The sequence below is a fragment of the Pseudorca crassidens genome, chromosome 2 (genome assembly GCF_039906515.1).
Source record: "Pseudorca crassidens isolate mPseCra1 chromosome 2, mPseCra1.hap1, whole genome shotgun sequence".
NCBI classification, from domain to species: domain Eukaryota; kingdom Metazoa; phylum Chordata; class Mammalia; order Artiodactyla; family Delphinidae; genus Pseudorca; species Pseudorca crassidens.
The window spans coordinates 14,522,892-14,545,386 of NC_090297.1; the positions used below are offsets into that span (position 1 = coordinate 14,522,892).

Consider the following 22,495-nt stretch of genomic DNA (forward strand, 5'->3'; position numbering starts at 1 on the left):
TGAAAGCTTTAAAAAGACTTTTCTGAAAACACAAATATAATTGCTTAAATTGATAAGAATGAGCAAAGTATTCTAAGGTACTCATTCAGAAAGAAGATATAGCTCTTAGTTAACTTTAGTTTTGGTTAAGTATGCATGTTGAAGTGATTAGTATAACTACTAAAAGACTGGAAACAGAGTGAACGACCTCCAAACTTGCAAAGTTGGGGCAGGGGGGAATGAGAAAAGAGCAAATCAACCCACAAGAGGGCTACAAAGAAAAAGAAACACAGAAACAAGCAGAACAAATAAGAAGCACAAAATAAATTCAACTATATTAGTAATTAACATTAGTTATAAACGAACTTAACTGTTCCAATTAAAAAGCAAAGATAGACTGGATTAAAAATATTTTGAAAAATAAACTTCAAAGAACCAAAAATCACAAAGATCACATTATCTGAACACATGGAATTAACCTAGAAATCACATGAAGAGGAAAAAAAAAGATTAAGTAGAAAATGCCTTTTAGGTTAAGCAGTTAAGAAACAAATCCCATCAAAATATCATCAGTTAACTGAGCCAGAGGTCATCTTCCCCAAAGGGATGCTGCAAGAGTTTAAGTGGAAAGACACAGGGAATAGAGGAAACACTCACTGATGCTCTCCCAAAATGTCTCCGATCCCTGACTGTTCAGTTACCTTTTTTTCTGATAGAAATCATTCAGTTCAAAATACTGATTTCTGCACTAATGCAATAACTATGGGCCTCACCAAATTTAACAAACATTGTATCACGAGTATATTCTTAGGTTTCTTTCCTTCCTCCTCTTCTATTTCTCTAGTCACCTCCTGGTTTAACATTAACATTCCTCCACCAATCCAGTACCAAACACCACCAGAATTTCTTCAGGGGCCTGGATTAGGACTTTATGGATTACTTTCAATATGCCAAACGCCCCACCACTGGTATTTCTAGTCATAAACTTGTACTTGCTGTTTGATCTCTCTATTACCTAATAAACATGCTGAAAAGCAGTTATTTCTAGTATTTACTTAATCACTATCACTTTTGAGCCCAGAACAGTGTCACTTATAAAGAGAATGCTACAAAATGAGTGTATGGTTAATGATGAAACAAGAAAGATTTGACTGAGGAGGATACGTGTTTTTACGACAATCCCTTTACTAAGGGATATAGGGGGGCCCTACGCGAAGAACCACTTTCTATTCTCTCTGCAATTGATTTGATGAAATTCTAATTAGGACCAGAAGACAGACCTAGAACACTTCTTAAGGTTTTTACACTGTTTCACGAGTCTATTACCTTTACATTTCAAAAGAAATAAACTGTTATCACCACTCCACCTCCTGCAACTGATCCATCATCCTATTCCTGAAACATTCTCCCCTAGGAAAGCCTCTTGAGTGCAAGTGGCCAGCTCCTGACCTGTTGCTAGCGTGGACATCTCCTTCCCCTTCCCCTTCTCCTTCTCCCTCGGAGCCATCTCCTTCCTGATGTCCGGTGGTGGTGCTGATGGCGCCAGTGCTTGAACTGACACTTCCTGGTCCAGCCGGATGCCCCTCTGCTGTGGCATCACCATAAGCACTGCTCCGGCCAGATACTAAAGGGAAATGGTTTAAAAAGTGCAAATCAACTCCCAAAGCACAGTGGAATCCAGTGCATTCTGAAGTCAGCGATTACCTGACTGGTAGCTTTAGAAAATTTTTTTCTTCTGTGTGAAGGTCAATAAGGATTGAATTCACGATTTTGGTCCCACAGGACTAAATGACTAAATGACTCTTCTGGGTACCCAAAGAACAGAAGATCCACCCACAAGAACAATTAATCTCAACTGTGGATAAATTTCCATCTCATACTCCAGAAGAAACATATACTGATTTGGGAATCTCAAAATTATCAGCTACTCTATATCTCTTCCACAAAAAATTTTCATATCCAATTTTTAAGCAGAGACTGATTTTTGAGATCAAACCAAAATGGCTTGTCATGCTTCCTCATTCTAGAATCCCAACCCCCACCAGTTAGTACAGATGGCCTGCTATATTAATATACCAGATCATTAACAATGGGACTGCCCAAAATCTCTTCCCCAACAGAAGCAGCAAAAACCACCGTAGGACTGATTTCAAAGTCATACCATAATTGTTTTCAATTAATCATGATTTGGGATTATGTATGTCATTTCTTTCTTCCACTAACAGATAATTAAACTTCCCCTTGCTGAAACCAATCCTAGGGCCCAGGCAGGGATTTCTATTTTGTCCCCACCCTCTCTGCCCAAGGATATCAGGACCTCCAGCCACATTACCACTGTGCTCGCCAGCCACCGAGTCCACTGCACTTCCCCCGCTCTCCGAGCCCACACTACCACCGTGGTCAGCAGGGGAGGTCCGAAGGGTGGAACCATCAGTTGCTGCTGTGCTGCCCTCGTCGTCTGAGGCTGGAGCTGAGAGAGTAACGAGAGCTGTTACAGGTAAAAACCCCTCTTCGGGGCAAAAGCATCAAACTACATAGTGCAGAAGACACAATGCAGTTTATACATCCTGTTGTCAAAGAAAAAAGGGAAGGATTTGCTTTGCTGGTTAATCACTAACAGGAACAAACACTATACATGGTGCATTGCAAACAGTACTTAGACAGAAGTGAAAACCCAGTTCACTGGGCATTTCCTTCGCTGTTACATCACAGTGCAAGTAAAACAGTGCAGAGATTCAAGAAGAATCTGTGACGTGGACACTCAGTTTTCTAGCTAAAATGCTTCACGGTCACCATAGTCTAGGTGTTACTGACACCTGCTGAGATTGGAAAATAGCCATTACCATTCAAAAGCATAGATTCTGAATTTTCATGAGATTTGTTTTGCAATCAATTTATGCTTATGCTAGGAAATCACTTATCATGAGCTCTCAAATCAACCCTGTCTGTTTTTTTAATCAGATGGTCCAGAGGGGAGCTCATTCGGAAATTTCAAACTTCCTAATCATCCTCATCAGATGCTAATAACGAAGCAAGGAAATTCCCCAGAGACAGCCACAGCATCCAGGATCAGGGCTGAGCTGAGACAGGAGGAAAATGCTGGATGAGATACATGGGGGAGAAAAGCCAAGACAGCCACAGAGCACAGTAGGAACATAACTGGCACAGCACAACAGTGACCCCCAAGCCTGAAATGACAGCAACTAAAGAGACCTAAGGAAAGCAACAAGCCACGACAGCAGGCGAGAGGGGACAGCCAGTTTCTCCCTTTCTTATCTATCCAAGATAAAACGCCCAAAACAAAAAAACAAAGAAAAAAAAAAAAGAAACAAATAGAGGGACACATCAGTCTGAAAACTCTCAATCAACCCTTAAATTACTCAGGGGCTGATTTTCCAGTAGATTGTTCAGATGTTCCATCCTCCTCTATTTGGTCCAACTCTCCGCTCAGGACATATTTTTTTTTTATCAGATTAGGAAAAGTGATTGAAAGTACACACAAAATGAGGTCTGAAGATTTCCTATGCATTTGAATTGTCCATAAAAACCCTACCCACCAAGCTCAGATCCCACGCTGACCTGAAGTGTAACTCAGCTTCTTGTAGGTTCACTTTTATTTGCAGATGAAGAGAAAAAAGTTAAAAGGTTTGAGCTCCATTTCTTGTCTCCCTTTTGAAACTGTCTAAAATGTTAGAACTCTGGTGAAGAACCCTGGAAGCTGTGATTTAAGCTCTAAAGCCGATCAACCTGCAAGCTGTTCTCTTGGCCTTTCCTTGGGGAATTAGCTGAAGCCAGGCAGCATGCAAAGTGTAGGGAAGCAGAGCCATGAATGCCTTTGCCAAGCTGCATCACTATGCCTTCCACACCCGCATTTCTAAAGCAAAGGCACAAGCAGGAAGTCCAGGATGGCCTGTCAAAGCAGCTGCCCATTACATTCTCACAGCGTTGGAAACGAGGCCTGAGGGTCCTGGGGCCCTGAGCCGCGCTCCTTGCTGTGGACAGTTACCTGATGCTGTGGTGTCAGAGAGGGTTCCTGCGTCCAGAGAGGAAGAGCTGGGTGCCTGGCCGGACAGCCCCAGGCTCTGCAGGCCCAGGGCACTGCTGCTGCTGCCTGGGAAACAAGTGGAGAGTGAGCACAGCATCCCCTCCAGACCCCATCCACAGCGCCGCTTGGCCACCTGCTGCCCTCAGGAGTCTAAACTCACCAGCGTGTGACCCCCTTTGGCCTAGAGGAAGTTACTCAACAGCCATTGCTGTCCACCCACCAAATTTAGTTACAGAGATGGTGGAAGCCTTCCTTCAGCTCAGGCAGGACACAGGCTGGAGGAATCTAACAGATTTGGGAGGAAACAATCCAAAAGACCAAACTAACAGAAACTATGAGATTGGCTCCCAGACTAAAAATCCCACCGTGATCCCTCTCACTCTCCACCTGTATCTCTGAACAGCTCTCACCCAGATCAACCTCTCCCCAAATCTGGGGACGAGCTAAGTCAGCTGGATATCAGTAACTGCCAAACCCTCTTTCCTGTGCAAGGCCAACGGGCCACTGTGTTCCTGGCATTGCCTTCTACCTTGCTGGTCCTGCTGCAGGCTCAGGGCAATGGCTAGTTCAACCATGGTCTCGTCATCTGCATCAGGCGGGATGTCCAGCATGGGGGGGAAGCCCTCTGCGCCTGCCAGCAGGGCCTCCAGGGGAGAGGGGTTGCCATTGTTGACATTTTCAGCTGTCTCCAGAACCATCGACTCAGACTGCAGAGAGAAAGCTCTGTCAGTGTCCCGTGGTAAACGGCAGCTTGTGGAAGTCCACTGAATAAGAGCTAGAGGAGAGTTCTGAGGCTCCTCCTCCCCTCTCCTGCTGCCAGAGACTCACCACCATCTCAAAATCTCCATGGTCCACCTCACTCTGTTCCTGGCTTTCCTGACGGATGTGACCACCATTCGGGATCCCTGACGACTGCATTTTCTCATCTGCGTCATCATCGTCATCATCATCCTTGTCTCCTGAGTCAAAGAAACCCCAGTCACCTGAAGGTGCTTGCTCTTTCCTCCCTCGGCGTGTGGTAAGATAAGCTATTACATAGCAAACAAAAACCAAGACAAGCAAGCTACCAGCTAGTGCCCTGTGCTTTAGAGATAAATTCCAGGGAGCCGTGCCTGGCCTTGTTCTCCTGCTTCCTGGACATAGCAGGATCTGGGAAGGTGGGGCTGGCAGTGACAGCCTGCTCCACTTAGGAGAAGTCTTTTCCAGCTGATGAAGGAAAACAAAAACAAAAACGCTTGGATTCCATAAAGCAGAAAAATCTAAGACCAGCAGGTCCCATGAACTTGTGCCAACCCTCAAGAGACCTGGACAAGACAGGGAAAATAATACAATTGAGATGTTTCTCTATTATCTGTCATGGCAGCTTGGAGTGTTATCTTACTTTTTTTCCCCCAAAACAACTGGGTCAGTGAGATTTTCACACTACATAATCATTAAGAGAAGAACCAATTGTGATGTGAAACCATCGAATAAAAGCTGGTTCTTTCAGCACAGCACTACAGGTCCTACCCGGACCAGCTTCTGTATGAAGGGGAAAAGCCTTCTAAAAAGGGAGAAGCCCAGGTTAGACTCCTAATTATCAGAAAAGGATGGAGACCTTGCCTTCCACTCAATGGGCTGAAAAAAAGTATGTGGACATGACCTTAACTGGAAACATAAGCTATCCGGACTCTAGCTTCTCCACAGAGAAAAGATGCACAAACTGTTGCCTGACTCATCAAAAGCTTAAGATGAATGATACTCAAGGAAGGTTGTCTGAAGGTCGTGAAGCTGCATGCGCTCCTCTAAACCTGCACCGGACCACACAGTAGCCACAGCCACTAGTTACAATGTGGCTAGTCCACATGGAGATGTGATGTTAGCGTATATAGTATGCACTAGATTTTTTTTACTATTGGAGTATAATTGCTTTACAATGTTGTTAGTTTCTGCTATACAATGAAGTGAATCAGCTGTATGTATACCTACATCCCCTCCTTCTTGGACCTCCCTCCCACCCACCGCCCCGCACTAGATTTTTAAGACAGTACAAAAAAATTTTTAAGAATGGAAAATATTTTACTAATAATTTTTTATATTAATTATGTGTTGAAATAATATTTTTGATATATTGGAATTATCAGTAAGTTAATTTCAAATATTTCTTTTTACTCTTTATCACGTGACTAAAATAAAATTTTAAACTATATATGTGACTTTCATTGGAAGTTTAACTTCTGAGCTAAACCAAGTAACCAGAGTTACACAATATACTACTGCTAAGATTTAGACAATTGGTAGAACTGCTTTTCCTAAAATGTTAAATGCTATGTCCTTGACTTGTATCCAAGTGTATCAAGAGGGAAATCTCTTGTGAAATTTACTGTCAATCTTATTGTAGGTAAGTCCCCTGAAGATACTACCCATTAGGCAACAAAATGGACCCTTAATGTAAGAGCTTTCATGCGGGGAAATTTTTCATTTCCTGAAAAATGGTGGGTTTTTTCTTTAGTCACTGTGATTTTTGAACTGTTCTCATTTTATTTTCACTCTGGCTTTTGGGAAGCTTTCAGCCAAAAATAAGATCTTCACTTAACAACCATGTAGGACTTTGTGATGTAGGTTTTATGTTCTTGGCTTGATTTTACTACTGTACCTTTATTTTCCTCTGGCCTTGATGTTCCTTCTTTTTATTCTACTTACTATGCGTTTTTTATACACCACCTTCAATTCTTCATGGAACAAGGCGGCGTAAAACAATGGATACATAACCAGAAGTCTCCAGGGCCTTGGTCAACATGAGCAGCACGTCCTAGTGCTTTATTTCCCTTCTCCCCCCGCCACACTTGCACAAGCCTAAACCCAGACCTCACATTACCCATTGGAGTGTTGCTTCGAGGGGAGGAGGGCAACGTCACATGTCTCCGCTTGTTCCTCGGCCTTAGGACTCGAATTAGAGCTTGTTTACAAGAGAAGCTCACAGCAGGATCCTGAGGTTGAAAGGAAACCATCATTCTTACGTTTTAATATTATTCATGAAACTGCCTATAAACACTTTCCTTTCTTGGACAATCACATGCATGTGGAAGATCTGCCTGCTCTCACCTGCAACCTGCTGAATCAGGTCAGCAGTTAAGCCCATTTCCCTGACCTAGCATAGAGAAGCCCCATATGCTACATTCTTGTATCTTAGTTCCTGGTAATAGACTGGCAGGTCATTTGGCCCTGAAGTCCCTTTGGCTGTCTACAAATTGATTTTGGCTTTTCATCAGATGATCAGGCTCACTTAGCTCTGTTATAAAATCAGTACTTCCAACACTAGCTTCTATGCCAGAGTCACTGGAAATAGATCTTGATGATGTTCCTTCAGGTACTCATTTAATTAATACTTACTTAGCATTAACTATGAAGCAACCATCAGCATATTCCCTGGGGACTCAGCACTGAATAAAACAAACCAAGTCCATTCCCTTTTCAAACCTTTCTTTCCATGGAATGAGTAAGATGTTAAAGGTTTTACTGATATGTAAAATTCTTAATTCCCATTACACTCTCCTTTAAGTCTGTTTTATTTCATTAATTAGCAAACTTATAAAAAAAATTTTTTCCAGACATTCCCAGGTAAGGATTATCTGGGGTTGTAATGATACGTACAGGACACAGTAGCATCTGCATGTATATCTTGGATGCTGTATTAATACAGTCCAGCTCACAGGTACAGTAGCCATGGATAATGTCTACCAGAGCATTAACGGTAGCTTCAATATGAGTTAGGCCTAAAGGGGAGAAATAGATGGTGAAAAAACTTCTAACTACTTGACAGTCAAAGACAAAAGTACAAATTCTTATGCCCATGTAAAGGTCAAGCTAACAAGAAAATGACAAGCACACACAGCAAAACAACACACACACGTAGAATGTAGACTGTAGGCATTGTTTGTGATTTGTTTCATTAACAGTCTCCTAAATCTCCCAAACTGTCTCCAAAAGCCTTTCCAAATATCCTGCACCACAGAAATAAATGGGTGTCTACTCTCTATGGATATCAAGAGACAGGACAGAGAAATGTGAAGAGCTGAGCAGAGTCTGAATGTTCCCTACTATCTCCAAACCTTAGGTGATAAAGATGACCCTAACAGGCCTTTTGGGTTTACTGCCCAAGCAATGTCCAAACACAAATGAGTAATAGGGGTCCTTCTACTTTTCTAGATTGCTATTCAGAACCTTATTACTCTTCCACCTAAAAACCTTACTGTGAAAAGTTAGATACCAAAGGCAGCAGTAGCTTAGAAATAAAATAATTCTCTAGTATGATGTTTTTTGGGTTTTGTTTTAAATAAATAAATTCACTTATTTGTTTGTTTATGGCTGCACTGGGTCCTTGTTGCTGCGTGCGGGCTTTCTCTAGTTGCGGCGAGTGGGCTTCTCGTTGCGGTGGCTTCTCTTGTTGCGAAGCATGCTCTCTAGGTGCGCGGGCTTCAGTAGTTGAGGCACACGGGCTCAGTAGTTGTGGCTCATGGGCTCTAGAGCACAGGCTCAGTAGTTGTGGCGCACGGCCTTAGTTGCTCCGTGGCATGTGGGATCTTCCCGGATCAGGGATCAAACCCATGCCCCCTGCACTAGCAGGCGGATTCTTAACTACTGCGCCACCAGGGTAGTCCCCTCAAAGACTTTTTTAAAAACAATTATAAACACCACTAAGGACACACGCACGCACACACTTCTTTACGTGAAGTATTCAATCCGACATGAGAGATACAAGAAAGTCCTACTTCTCTGCTACACTGCTAAATTCCTCTATCAGGAACATTGATCTCACAGGCTTCTGTTTCCTAAATATTCACTAAATACCCACTCCGGAAGAGACAGATGATGAAGGCTAAAGGTGAAGAGTTCAATCTGTTCCAAGAAAAAACTTACATCAGGCTTCACTATCAAGTATCCCTTTTAACATGATACCTGGCAGGCAGGCAGGTGCCAAGAAGGCATTCTTGGGTTTGGATGCATGGAGTTTCCAGAAGTGGTTCACCAGCTGGGTGATGAAACTACAGCAGTCTCCCTCCAACTGTTTCTGAGGTTCTCTCCCCTCATCCGCTCCTTCTAAGCAGGAGAAAAAAAAATTATTAACGATGGTAAATCTAAGATGGAATTTAATTTGTTTTAAGGTTAACTCAGGTCAAGGAAGCTTGCCTGGGGAGGGAGTTTCAAGTGGGGCCCCAGTCAATATGCCAACTATCCCTAGACTCCAGCAGGCACATCTAGGAAAAAAACAGTCTGGGAAAGGAATATCACAGAAAACATTGTATGTTAGAATTAAGTAGAAGGGGAGCATTCAGGAGCTTACAGCAGATTCAGAGATCTCAGGTGCAACTGTTCAACTTCTAAAAGCTAGGGGAACATCTGCAATTTTCTAGAATGATTCGTGAATTACAGTATTAGAGGAGGAACAGGATGATGACAGCATATGGAAGTATGTAAATAACAGAACTGTAAAGGCATCAATAAGCTCTATTTGATGAAAGCAAAGCAGGTTTGGTACCCAGCCAATGTGAGGAGAGAGGAGGAAATAGAATCAAGCACTGAGAAAGGCTACAGATATTAATAAAATACTGGCACGAAATACAGCACGAAAGCAAAAGACATGATCCTATTACTTTCAAGCAACCAGGGCACAAGCTTAACTTTACCCTGAAGATCTTAAAGAAGTAGTAAATTCGGAGACAGATTGTATCTGATGTCCAGAGCACTAAATAAACTCAAGAGCAATCCAAGGAGTAAGTACTGGAAACAGTATTTACTTAGAACGATACAATTTCAACGTCAAAAGCCCTTCAAGACACAAAGACAAGAGAGTAAAATCCCTGTCTCAGAGCATGATGTCAGTCAGAAGCCAGTGAGAACAAGAAGATGAGAGAGTAAAGAAGGTGGTGTAGCAAGCAGATTTCAGGACCACGGCCATACAGGCCAAGTTCACCTGTTTCCATCTGGGGCAGCTTTGACTCCGTAAAGTGGACAAGGTTATTAGGGCGCATGATGGCAATGGAGCGAGCTGTGATCACCAGCCTCTGGAAGACCTCAGGGTCCAAATCCTTGCCTTCTTTGCTGGATGTGTTGAGACACTGCACAGCTTTGCTCAGCAAGGCCTGATCCTACAACAAAAGAATCACAGAGGATGAACCAAAAGCAAGGAAGGCCTGGGCGCTAAAGCACAGAGGAGAGGGGAACCGACAGACCATCAGGCTGGCTACCTCCTCTCAAGAGAACAGGTTAGTTACCACTGACTACCTGGAACAAACCTTCAAAGCAGCCCAACACAGTTCAACTTCTTCATATAATAAAACACTAAAGACGCTTAAAAAAAAAAAAAAATCAAAAGCCATGAAATCAGTACCGAAGTATGATAGGAAAACTAGAAATACCAGCCAATTCTCCAGAGCTACATACAACATCCCGGCTCTCCTCCCTATGGAAGTCATTTCTTCGCAGGTTCATACCAAAGCTATGTTTCCAAAACCGCCTTTCCTTGACAGGTTCAGCAGGTTAGCTCGCACTTCTCAGCTCTCTGGGTCGGAGGCACCAAGGCATCTGGGCTGGCGGCTTCCTCCTCACGGATCTGAACTGTCAACAGTCTCTCCCATTTTTAGAAACTGGCCTAACTTACTGCCTTCAGTCGCTACTTACTTTTATAGGTGAGACCCTCTCTCCCCAGATTTCCCCCTCAGTCTCTCCAACAACCACTTACCAAATTCATCACAAGCAAGTACACCTCACTGAGGGCTGTGGCACAGCTGCAGGAGTGGAAACACCAGGAGCCCTGACCTCCTGAGTGACTTCCCGCCCCACTCTTCCAGTGAGCAGCCACCCCTCCTCAAGCATCCCTCCCCTCCCTTCCTTAAATCTTCCTGATCCAATTAGATAACAGAACAAAATGAATGCAAACCAGTGGCCCATTACTGGCTTGTCCTCATTTTGAGTGATAGTTATTAATTACTCAGGAGAAACTTTAGGATGTGTGGGTCTAATCTCAACGCTCTCCTCTCCCCACCTTACTTTGCTACGCCTTTGCTTTACATCCAAAAAGCCAACTTGCTTGATTCCCTGTCAGTACCACAACTTACGCTTCGACAGAAGGCACCCCTGATTACCTTGTGGCTGTGATAGGCTGAGCGGCTGGTGTGCAGGCTGGCCAGAAGGCTCTTGGACTGCTGCTGGACACTGGCAGGCGCTGGCAGGGACAGCAGCAGAGTGGCCAGCTCCTGAGCTGCATTCTTGTTTCTCTCCTGATGCAGAAGACAGCAGGGTTGTCACTAACCCCACCAAATCCATGCAGGATAAACTGCCCACATGCTGCCCCCCACGCCTTCCTCCCTTCTCGGCCACCAGGACTAGGTTAGGCTCCACGGACCGCAAGGAGCAAAACAAAGAATTTCAGAAATTACAATCCTCCCACAATACAGGTAAAGAGAGTCCAAGGTCATGACTCCCAGAACAATGTTCTTTAATCAGAACGTTGACTATTCATCCTATTGTACAAAACACTCTCACTATGGGTCCCCCAAAAGCAGGACATAAGGCCTTAAGCTGAAGACTCCTCTGGAGCATCTTTGCAAATCAAGATTATGCTATGAATGTTCTTTAGCTGCAAGGCTTCGAGGCCTCTGATGACTCCACTGACTTCCTGCCTCTTCAGAAAGCTCCCATGTGCTTTAAAAAAGTAACTTGGGGCTTCCCTGGTGGCGCAGTGGTTGAGAGTCCGCCTGCCGATGCAAGGGACACGGGTTCGTGCCCCGGTCCGGGAAGATCCCACATGCCGCGGAGCGGCTGGGCCCGTGAGCCATGGCCGCTGAGCCTGCGCGTCCGGAGCCCGTGCTCCGCAACGGGAGAGGCCACAGCAATGAGAGGCCCGCGTACTGCAAAAAAAAAAAAAAAAAAAAAAGTAACTTACCTTCTCGATGATTGGGCCAACAGCAAAGCAGCTTTCCAGGGCTTCTAAAGAACTCACAACCAGCCTAGGGAGACAGAAAAGTGGTGTGAGTGCAACAACCCTTCTCTCTGCCTGGTGCTTTAGCCTGCAGACTACAGTCGTGAGGACCTTGGGGACAGCTAACGAATGCCAAACACAAAATCAAAGCACAATAAGACCTGCCACAGACACCATGCATATCGTTTCCTTGTATTACAGGCCAGAAGAAACCTGGCTCCTGCTCGGAGATCAACCTGAGGCCATGTTCATAATCCGTAACTCAAAGACAGGGCTTTTCTTCCTCAAAGCGGATAAATGTGCTTCCTCCTGCTGCCTGTGGCAGGGATCCCTGAGAAGGGCTTAACAGTCTTGATGCAATGGGACCCGAAGCTCAGGTGCCCCATAGATCAGTAGGCAGAGGGGACACACAAAGGGAAAGGTTAAAACCATCTTCTTATACTGGGAGAGCTGGGGTTATATTTTACTTACACCTCCAAGTAAATGCACAAAGGCACTTCGTATGAGTTCCCCAAGTACGGAGAAGAGAACAAACTGTATTTTCAGGTGCACGCCAATTGCCAACGTTCAAAGGGTACTATAAAGCACCTTTAGGAAACTGGGCAATTTTCTCTAAGGGAAGGACAGGAAACCCAACCACTGAAGGGTACCAAGTGACACGCTCCCAAGGGCTCACTCCTGTGGGTTTAATGCAGCACAGTGAAAAGACCAACATCCTGAGGGCTGAAGCTCTGGACAGAGAGGGGAAAGTGTGGAGAAGGCAGCTGGAGAGAAAAGGTCAAGGGGCAGAGGAAGGCAGTAAAGAGCCAGGAAAGAGAGACCTGGGACATAAAACCACGGTGGACAGAACAAGCTCTCTGGTGGCTTTTCAGACAGTAGAACTTTTGCACTGTCCCGGCGCCCCCTCCCCGCTTCTCATCCACTGTAGAGAGGGAGCAGAGAGGGATGGGGTAAGGAAGGGGACGCCAAGAGTCTGAAGCGGCCGACACCAAGCACGCACGCACAACCCTCCGCATTCTCCACTTTGACACGGGACAGCTCTGCAGCCATGCAATGACCAGAACAGAAAGAAGCAGGAGGACTTTTCCACAGAAGCGGAATCAACGCAAAGCCACGCCATCGGTTACACCGCTCTCTGACACACACTCGCTCGTGCAGAGAAAAGAAAGAGGGCATACTAACCGGTCCAGCTTGGTTAGGGACTCAGTTTCAGAACTTGGGGGAGAAGCAAAAGAAAAAAAAGGAAAAAAATGTGAAGCTCAGAGAAACCTGGAAATACATCCTAAGCAAACAATATAAGAATAGGGTGGGGGGCGGAAGAAAGAGAGAGAAAAGGGGTTGGGTGGGGAGGCTGCTGGCAGGAGGCCGTGATTCCAAGCCAGGCTATTCCTACGACTTACAATGTAAGAACTAAACGTCTTACATCCCGCATCTGCCACGGCAAACCAGCAGCTCCCTAGCGCAAAGAAGCCAAGCGCAATGCTTAAGAAGGCCACTGGGGGGAGCCTCAGGAGGCTCTGAACTCTGCCACAAGATGCCTGGGACAGCCTCTTGCCAGCAGTGTTATTACCACATGAAATAGCTGCTGCAGAGGAAGATGAGAAGACGATGAAATCGGAATGAAAGGGAAGATTTTTCCCTATAACTTCAGCAAGACTAGATCCTAATCTATAATACTGGCTTAAGCCTCTTCTGGTCAGCAGCCTCTGGCTACTCCAAAGGGTACCTGAGCTTATTAAGAGAAGGGAAGGGACAGAAGGGTCCAGGCAGAGCCCTGGGAGTCAGATGGCTCTGAGCCGCCTCCAGGCCTTGTCGGCACACTAAGGAGACACTGAGTGAAATCCTGAAAAAATCACAGGCCAGACTTGGGACACTTAGAGGCTCACTCTCTCGAGACACAGGTTCTGCTGGGAGAGTGAGAACTGGTGAGAACTGAATTCAGCCCCTGTCAGTGCTGGTACCTCTCCAGGACAGTTCCACTCGTGGTGGTAGGGGCAGCTGAATCACTGTCTCCAGTGCCATTGCTCTGGCTCAGGTTTGAAGGACAGATGTTGCTGACGGAGGCAGAAGGGAATTCTTCCGGGGGCTCATCAGGCCAGCCAAACTGCTCCTTAGTCTTGCCATAGACTTTTACAGCATCGATCATGGTGACACCTGCTGGATCCACCGAGGCCCCAACTGCAGTAAGCAAGAGCAAGCTTTTAGGAAGCACATTCTCTGAAGGGTTACCACCACCACCACCTACAAAGCAAAGACCAGACTAGTTTGGACAAAGTTCCAAGCCTCATCGATTTCACAGGCATAGAGGAACTTTATCTCCTGAGACTTCAGTAGCACTTTCATCTTGTATAGGTGCTGAATACGTGTAGAAACAGTTCCATGGACCAAAAGCCCATGAAGTCTCCTACTCAGAAGAAGAGTCCCCAAACACCAGTGTAGGGATCCTCTGGTGCTATTAGGTTACCATGTCTCCCAACTCCACCCCCAGGGATCTCTAAACACTCCTTTTGTTCAAAGCACAGATCATCATCATGAATGAATACCAAGAGCAACTGTTTCTGGAAGGAAAAGTATCAGACAGGTGGCCAGTAAATGGTAGGGAACATTGCCCGCCCTATGAAAGGCTCAGGGATGTGTACTCTGAGGGTTTAAAGGCATTGCTAACCATCTCTCAGTGACATGTGCCCTGAGGCCTGCATCTGCGCCTTAAGAAAGCCTTGCAATTTCACATGCTAATCTTGCTGCCTACACACGCAGGCAGCCCCATCTGCAAGGCTACCCAACCCTACAGAAGTGAGCCCTGAAGCAGAGTTTTACCCTGTCTTTACCCCTCCCATTCTCGAGTATATCCCTTTCCTGTAATCTTGTTTCCTTTATATCTCAAACGAACCTCAAAGTTTCATGATGGCAGAGACCACAGAGCTATCAGTAGAGCAGAGGGTTCCTAGAATACTGGAAAGCCACAGAGAAGTGGCCACCCAGTCAGAATTCATAACGAGAAGGATACAGTCTATGCCAGGGGCTGGGGACTCACTGAAGAGGTTCAGCTTCTTATCGGCCTGCAGGGCTTCTTCTCTGGTGAAGGGGAAGTCAAACCAGCGTGAGCGACTCAGGTTAAGTTGCATGGTTCTGCCAAAGATCTCAATATATGATGGGGCCCGTTCAATTGCCTGGGTCCCAATCTGGATCCGCATGCCTGTCATCACCATAGTGCTGTTGTTGTTACTGATCTCAATGGTGAAGCCACCAGGCTGGAGGGAGAAGAGGCACATATCATACAATTACTGCAAGTTCTTAAGGACAAACTTTCGATCCTTCCTGTGACAGTGACACAATGTGTGATCCTACAAAAGACCTTTATCCTCTTTAACTCCTCAGCACTGACTTCTTTTCTTCCAAGGATGGGAAAACAGAAGCAGGGAGTAGACTCTTCAGTTTCAGGCTTCTTTCTACCCAGCATTAACCACCTCCTGCTGCCCTGTGCCCAGTAACCCTACTGACAACATGGGAATAGGAGCCCTTTGGCATGGAAGTGAGAATATTCATTAATTCTAGGGACCATGAAACTAGAATCAAGGGTTAATGACTGTGAGTCTTGCATTCTAAGAGAAGATGTGTCCTCAAACCTTCTAAATGTGTCCTCGAGTCCTTCTACCCAGCGAATGAACCCAGCACGGTGCAGTCAGTCCTCACCTTGGTGTTGGCCACATACATGCCAGTGGAATTCAGCCGGTGCTTTATCTGTTGTGCGTTGTAGACCTGCAGGAGGTCATTACCACCGAACTCCACATCTGTCAGCTGCTGGTTGTGTTCAAAGAAGTCAATGGGGAAGGTCACTTGGCTAGATGTGCGAGTTGCTGTGGAGAACAGCATCAGATTGCCACGGAGCAACATTAGTGCGATCCCCACCACCTCTGTGCTCCTAAGCTCACACGTACTCCCTAATCTTTCTAGGCCAACTCGGGATTATAAGGTTTGCATCAGTATGATGCCTACACGCGGTCAGCTGTCCAACAGTCATCACCCCCAACCACAACACAACCTAGCGGGGTGAAGAAATCTGATGTCAGTATTGGCTACACTTAATAACAACAAGCTCTCTCAGAGCTGGTTTATTTAAAATAAACAAAGGAAACTATTCCTTTATAGGAAGATGAACTGCATGATTATCTCAAACACAGACTCTAGAACAAATTCCAGATAGTGGGGTGAACCCTGTAAAGATCTTTGCTCAACCCGAGTCACTCACTCCTAAACTCAAGCTTCCACTCCCTGAAGAGTCCTCCTCCATCACTCAGGAGCAAAGACTTCCAGCTCAGACACCTATGACGGCTTCTACACCAGTCGGCGAGAATGAACCAGCCAAAGGATCTACTCCTCAATCAGTTTCACCCTGCACACCACCTCAGGGAAGCCATTTTTCTTAAACCCAGAGAAAACCATCTCAAACCAGGTCCAAGAGAGAATTCTTTCGTGGGCACCTAGGAACTGCTGCCTGAAGTGGACAGCCAACAGGTGCTTACCGTGCACAGAATGCTGAGTGGCCTCCGGAACCTTGACTCTGCTTCTGAGAAACTAGCTAGCACAGTCTCTACCTTTATGAGCCGCACAAGCAGGACAGTCCCTGTTTCTTCACGGCTATCTACAACGGTCTACTCTAAGTCCCCGACCCCTACCCGTCTTCTGAGGAGGGGCCTTACTGATGGTAGCTGTTTTGCGCTTTCGAACAGGTTTCATTATGCTGATGACACTGCTGGGCTGCAGGGAGGGCTGAAGCCAGTAGGAGGTGTTCTCCACGTTGGCCATGTAGATGCGCAGGCTGCCATCCTCACACAGCAAGATCATCGTTGTCCGCTGCTGCTCATTGCAGGCTGTGTGCCTGATGGCGACCATGTCCTGGATCTAGGAGGAGGGGACAGAGGAGTGGTAGTTCCCGCACCTACAGATCAGAACCTACAGAAAGAGGCAGAGAAGCAACTGGATTCGTGGTCAACTGAGGGGGTGCTGAGGCTGCCAAAGAAAAGGCGCCTAGGAGAAAATTCTTCTATAGGCCTCCACTGAAAGAGCTGGCAAAGTGACATGACATACAAATATAAAAAGAGAGCAGGTTCACAGTCTATTCAAGTGATGGGAGAACGGGGCACTGACCTTTGCTTTGGCAGGAAGAGTCTTAATCTCCTGGATGAGGAAAGTGTCTGGTTTCACCATAACTACCAGGGGCACTCCTGTAGTTTGCTGGACACAACACACCAAGCCAGGGTGGTTCATCACCTCAGACCACTGGCAAAGGGCAGGAGACGTCTTACTGCCACCATTGGAACTACAGACAACAAAAGTGGCCACAGTTAGGGTGTCAATCACCATCTAACAGTTCTTTTCTTGACCTAAAGGCCATCCTCACGAACCACTGGACTCTCAGAGCAATATACCCACCCAAGGACTCAAATTACCCAAGTCTCAGTCTTATTCTAAGCCACATAAATACTCTCATACACCCCAATGTGCGCCCCCAGCAGGAGTCCTGGTTTAGGATCTCAGTCAGCTGCTGGGTTCTACGGTCTGAGGGAATAGGTGGCCCTATGTGCATAAGGCTGTCAACTGCATAGGGCCACGGAGCTGCCAGAGACTGATGACCCATTGTCCTTTTAAGAATTTCCAAGCACATCAAGCTACGTATGAATGGTATCCATTTTATTTCATCTCAAACCGGGTAATTCACAAAATACAGGCCAGAGAGAAAGTGCTTTTCAGTGGCAGATAAGAAAGAAGAGAAGAGACCCTAAAACTTTGCTGCCTCCTCCTTAAATAAAACACTCACTACCTCACACACCCCTGTCACCTAGAAGTCTGATGGCAGCCTCCACCTCCCCAAGCTCCAAGCTCGCCCCATCTGCTGACACCATGTTCTATTTACTGATCAACCCCCCAGGAGGGAAACTTAAAGGGCATCTTAGCAGCACGAGTGTCTAGGAGAAACTTACATTCTCTTCTCAAAACTCAGTAATCAAATTAAAGTCACATTTGCTATCCTGACCCTAGCTTTTCCTTTTGAGTGACAGTGGCTCCCCAAACTACCTGTTACAGCTTGGGGTCTCCACGGTGGGAGACGAACCATGCAGGCCGCCCAACCTACCAACACTGGACACCGCTTGATTTAAAGACACCAAGCAGGGAAGGGCGAGCCCTTGCGAGGGGCGGAGCTCTCCTGCTGAACATGGGCGCTGTGGCAGTTCACCTTTAAGTGCTCATCCCCACCTCTTGATGCTGATGGAGAAGAGCTGCAACACCTCCAGCGTCGTCCTACTGATGGTGGCTGCGAACGACCTGCCCTGACAGTAACTGAAGAACAGCATCTGCAACACGTGCGAGTAGTAGACAGACACACCGCCACCTGCCACCTGGCTGTTACTGTCCTGTCACAACAGAGACACAACATCCGCATTAACTTCTCATGCTACCTGGGCACCAGCTTCTGCTCTGGCTGCTCATTCATTTTACACCATGATTATGGGGTCTCATTCTTAAAGTATGAGATCCCCGCAGGAAACCTTAAAAATACCAAGAGAATACAGGAACTTCAAGTTTAGTCCTAAAGGACTAAAGTTTTTGCTATTAGATAAAAAGTTAGAAGAAAAAAGAGAAACGAACAACAGAAGCCTTGCTAGGCTGATTAAACCTGGCATAGAAGGGAACAGTGCCATGTGCTCTAACCTTCAGGTCCTCGTGGTTTATTTCCAGCACATTAGTGACATAGAAGGGTCCCTGCTGGGCACTGCTGGCCTCTTCCATGAGCTGGGTATAGATGTACCCAGCCGAAGACATTATAACAATGATGTTCTTTCCCTCTTCGTTGAAGAGGAAGGTAACATCTCTTATCTTTGAGCTGGGCAGGAGAAAGTAGAAGGTTGGACTCAAGGCATCAACGGACAGGTCATAAATCTGCAGAACGGAGGGAAGAAAGATCAAATAAGGGAGATCCATTTCAGTCCCATGCCCAAACTATCCTGGTGAACCCACAGAGCTGCAATCAGTGAGGAATGAGCACTCAATCTCCACTCAGCAAGCACCTATAAGTGCTAGACAATGAGCACAAGATGATCAAGTATCTTTTCACTGCCTCTTAGGAATGAGCAGAGGAGAGATACACATCAACAAATTCTATACCAAGTACAGTAATTAACAGCTGTGAATTGGACACAGTGGGTGTTGAACCAGAATCAATTTTCTGCTACCTGCACACAGATAGGTCCTGCTCAACAACATAACAAAAAGCAACAAAATGTTAGGATTTTTCGTTTTTAATTTCTAAGAGACGCTAGCACATATAACGGAGATCAGGCATTCTGGATTTAAAAGCAAAACCATTCTAGGATGAGATCATCAAAGGGCTGTAACTATACCTTGACAAAATCTGCAGTGACGATCGCTAGCTCAGTCTGTGAACCAGGTAACCACACGGCTTTGATGATGAAGTTCCCTGTTGCCAACTGGGGGTGCAAAACCAAATGATCCGACACAGAGCCTGAGCTACTGAAGGTCAGCACGTGGCAGTCCTGGACATGGTTGAAGGAACAGAATGGTTAAAAACTGATTTGGAAAGTAGCCTAATTAATTTCAGAGTTCTAATGCTGCCTTTTCTTCCCTAATATTCCCTGCCTCCAGACAGTACTCAGACTGTCTAGTAACATGTTCAAGTGTCAAGAACACACAAAGATTATTTCCAATACAAAAGAAATCTGGAAGATCTGGAAGAAATTCAGAGATTTCTTTTGTGTTCCCAATGGCTTTTAAGTTCTGATCTCAACAATGAATAAGAGAAAGTGGTGCTGAAAACAGGGGAGAGAAGGTGCCTGGGGTCCATAGCTTAACAGAACCAAACCTGGATCAGGATTGTTACCTTCAGCCCACAAACAGCAAGGTAGTCCTCCTTGCACGGATTCCCCGTGAGGCTCAGCACAGTAAAGGGGACTGGGGCAGAAGCCAGGCGGGTCAGAGTCAGCTTCCTTTTGCTGGAATCTGCTTGCTTCAGGAGAGCTGAGAGCTGCAGGACAGTGATCTGCAAAGGAATAATTACCAATTTATTCTTAACCCACATCCTCTCAGAGAACACAGAGCAATAAAAAAACGTTCCTTCACTAGAGCTACTGATTTGGAGGCTTTTTTGGTGGGCAAGTCTCTTAGGAAACTCCAAGACCAATACCAGTCATACATCCCCTGGTTAAAAGAATGGAATGCCTTTCATCTCCTCCTTCTAGAGATGACAAAAGAAACCAACTTCTCTTCGTATAATCAGTTCATAAAATATTTAAACAATTCCCATATACTACTGTCCCTTCTCATTTTCACTGAGAATGTTTTTGAAAGGATTTTAGAGCTATTTTAATCTCTAGTTTGTTTTTCACTTAAGGTGTGATTACAACAACTTTACTGATAATGAAGAAGTCAGAATATAGAAAAGTGTGAGTTAGGATACTCTCCTCCAACCTCTCCTGGTTCTATAAAACACGATAAACTTCCTTGTGCCCTTAGAGGGCTGGGAGGGCAGGAAAGAACTAAATAAGGATCACTGAGCCTTCCTATGAAGACTCTTCTCTCCCCACTTGTGTCCTCAGAGTGGCCAAAATGGGAAAGACTGGGAGCCACGGTGTCCTAGGAAACCACCAGTCGTTACCTTCGCCTAGGGGTTCCCACAATAGAGTGGGAATTAATTATTTAGACTCTCTGTTCTAGTCACACTGGTCCTAAGTCTAATAAAGTAACTCAGGGTTCAAGTAGAAGTTTGTTGAGCTCTGTCCCTGAAGCTTTGCTGGAACCCAATAGACATTTTCCCTGAGGGCCAATCTGAGTATAGTCATCTATTTGTTTTGCTCAGCACCTAAGACAAACATGACCTCAAATGAAAGGGAAGGAATTGGAAGACCCACCTTGCCTTTCTCATGGCTGACAGCCAAATGCTGGCGGCGCCCATGAGGGGAGGAGAGCACACACATAGCCACCCTCCTGAGCACATGGGCGCTGATTAGCTGTCGAATAGTCTGGCCCTGGTCTCCGCTGTAATTCATCCGAACATTCTCAAAGGCACCTTCCTGGGAACCTAATGTGGGAACCTGGCAAAGAGGGAAGCAGAGAGAGAAGGCAGTAATAAGGCAAAAAAGATCAAGTGGATTCATACACATGCTATTCACGTGACTGAGACACTGCACAATTTAGTTATTCAAAAGCAACGGGACTGGGCTTCCCTGGTGGCGCAGTGGTTAAGAATCCGCCTGCCATGCAGGGGACACAGGTTTGATCCCTGGTCCAGGAAGATCCCACATGCCTCGGAGCAACTAAGCCCATGCGCTACAACTACTGAGCCTGCGCTCTAGAGCCCACGAGCCACAGCTACTGAAGCCCGCACGCCACAACCACTGAAGCCCGTGCGCCTAGAGCCCGAGCTCCGCAACAAGAGAAGCCACGAGAATGAGAAGCCCGCGCACCACAACAAAGAGTAGTCCCCGCTTGCTGCAACCAGAGAAAGCCCGAGCACAGCAACGACAACACAACGCAGCCAAAAATTAATTAATTAAAGCAATGGATTCCAATCTCTAATCCATAGACAGCTAGGTAAATTCATCAAAATTATTGTCAGTCCAATAAGAACAATGCAGTGAATGTTGCATGAAGCTAAATTAATACAAAGTATTCACTTTTTAAAAATGTTAAACGCCTTTTTTTTTTTTGGCTGCGCCACATGGCTTGCAGGATCTTAGTTCCCTGCCCAGGGATTGAACCCAGGCCACAGCAGTGAAAGCGCCAAGTCCTAACCACTGGGCCACCAGGGAATTCCCAACTGTGACTGATGTTTAATAAAATACCAGAATATATGTGTGTGTATTACCAAGTGATTATGTTTCCCTTAAAAGCAGTCACCTTGTGAGATCTATTTGTGTACCTCACTCATTTTCACATTTCCCTTCCGGAAATGCCGACACTTTACTTCCTACTACTTTACACAGCTGCTGAAGACTCCAGGCAGACCACGCCAGGGGTCCTACAGTCAGTGCTAAGCAGCAGGTGTAAAGTGGATAATGACTTACAACTTACAACCCAAGTCATAGGAAGAATTAAAGGAAGATGACCTAAAGGTAATCTATGGCTCTAAGCCGAAGAGGACAAGCATTATTTTTGTAAACAAGGTGAACCTTAGGGGAGAAGATACAATAAGGAGGTATTCTATTTTACATACAGAAGAAATTTCTAACCATTATAATTTCCCCCAAACGTCGTTCCTCACATCCAGGGGTTCACATGCTTATGTGAACTGAAAAGGAAACTTACTCACTGGGTTTGTCCGAATGACCTCTGGATTCCCTTCTCTGGAAGACACACCTCACATGCTGATTTTCACACTGGATGTCACGGTATCTTAAATTCTAAGTTCTGAATATATTCCTCCGAATGTCTAGCACACTTTGGCATCTCAGTCAACGTGCTGGTTCCCACATGCACCTAACTCCCAGACCCTGACA

The 22,495-nt window shown here is 45.6% G+C and overlaps 1 protein-coding gene across 9 annotated transcripts in view; it reads right to left on the reverse strand.

The window, feature by feature from the left end:
* Window positions 1-22,495, reverse strand: part of UBR4 (ubiquitin protein ligase E3 component n-recognin 4) — a 126,738-nt gene that overhangs the window by 58,923 nt on the left and 45,320 nt on the right. Inside the window, exons 40-62 of one of the 9 annotated variants that reach the window (XM_067722192.1) lie at window positions 20,909-21,091; window positions 19,882-20,040; window positions 19,385-19,537; window positions 18,696-18,923; window positions 18,240-18,397; window positions 17,133-17,304; window positions 16,685-16,886; window positions 15,678-15,841; window positions 15,019-15,235; window positions 13,946-14,162; window positions 13,167-13,199; window positions 11,949-12,012; window positions 11,149-11,283; window positions 9,978-10,152; window positions 9,194-9,277; window positions 8,963-9,103; window positions 7,658-7,779; window positions 6,882-6,993; window positions 4,853-4,983; window positions 4,554-4,731; window positions 3,986-4,090; window positions 2,312-2,443; window positions 1,429-1,603 (exon numbers count right to left, since the gene is read on the reverse strand). In XM_067722192.1, coding sequence (XP_067578293.1) covers window positions 1,429-1,603; window positions 2,312-2,443; window positions 3,986-4,090; window positions 4,554-4,731; window positions 4,853-4,983; window positions 6,882-6,993; window positions 7,658-7,779; window positions 8,963-9,103; window positions 9,194-9,277; window positions 9,978-10,152; window positions 11,149-11,283; window positions 11,949-12,012; window positions 13,167-13,199; window positions 13,946-14,162; window positions 15,019-15,235; window positions 15,678-15,841; window positions 16,685-16,886; window positions 17,133-17,304; window positions 18,240-18,397; window positions 18,696-18,923; window positions 19,385-19,537; window positions 19,882-20,040; window positions 20,909-21,091 — 3,440 coding nt within the window. Of the gene's footprint in view, window positions 1-1,428; window positions 1,604-2,311; window positions 2,468-3,985; window positions 4,091-4,553; window positions 4,732-4,852; window positions 4,984-6,881; window positions 6,994-7,657; window positions 7,780-8,962; window positions 9,104-9,193; window positions 9,278-9,977; window positions 10,153-11,148; window positions 11,284-11,948; window positions 12,013-13,166; window positions 13,200-13,945; window positions 14,163-15,018; window positions 15,236-15,677; window positions 15,842-16,684; window positions 16,887-17,132; window positions 17,305-18,239; window positions 18,398-18,695; window positions 18,924-19,384; window positions 19,538-19,881; window positions 20,041-20,908; window positions 21,092-22,495 lie in introns of all 9 variants that reach the window. The other 8 variants (XM_067722183.1, XM_067722174.1, XM_067722199.1 and 5 more) reach the window with 8 other exon arrangements.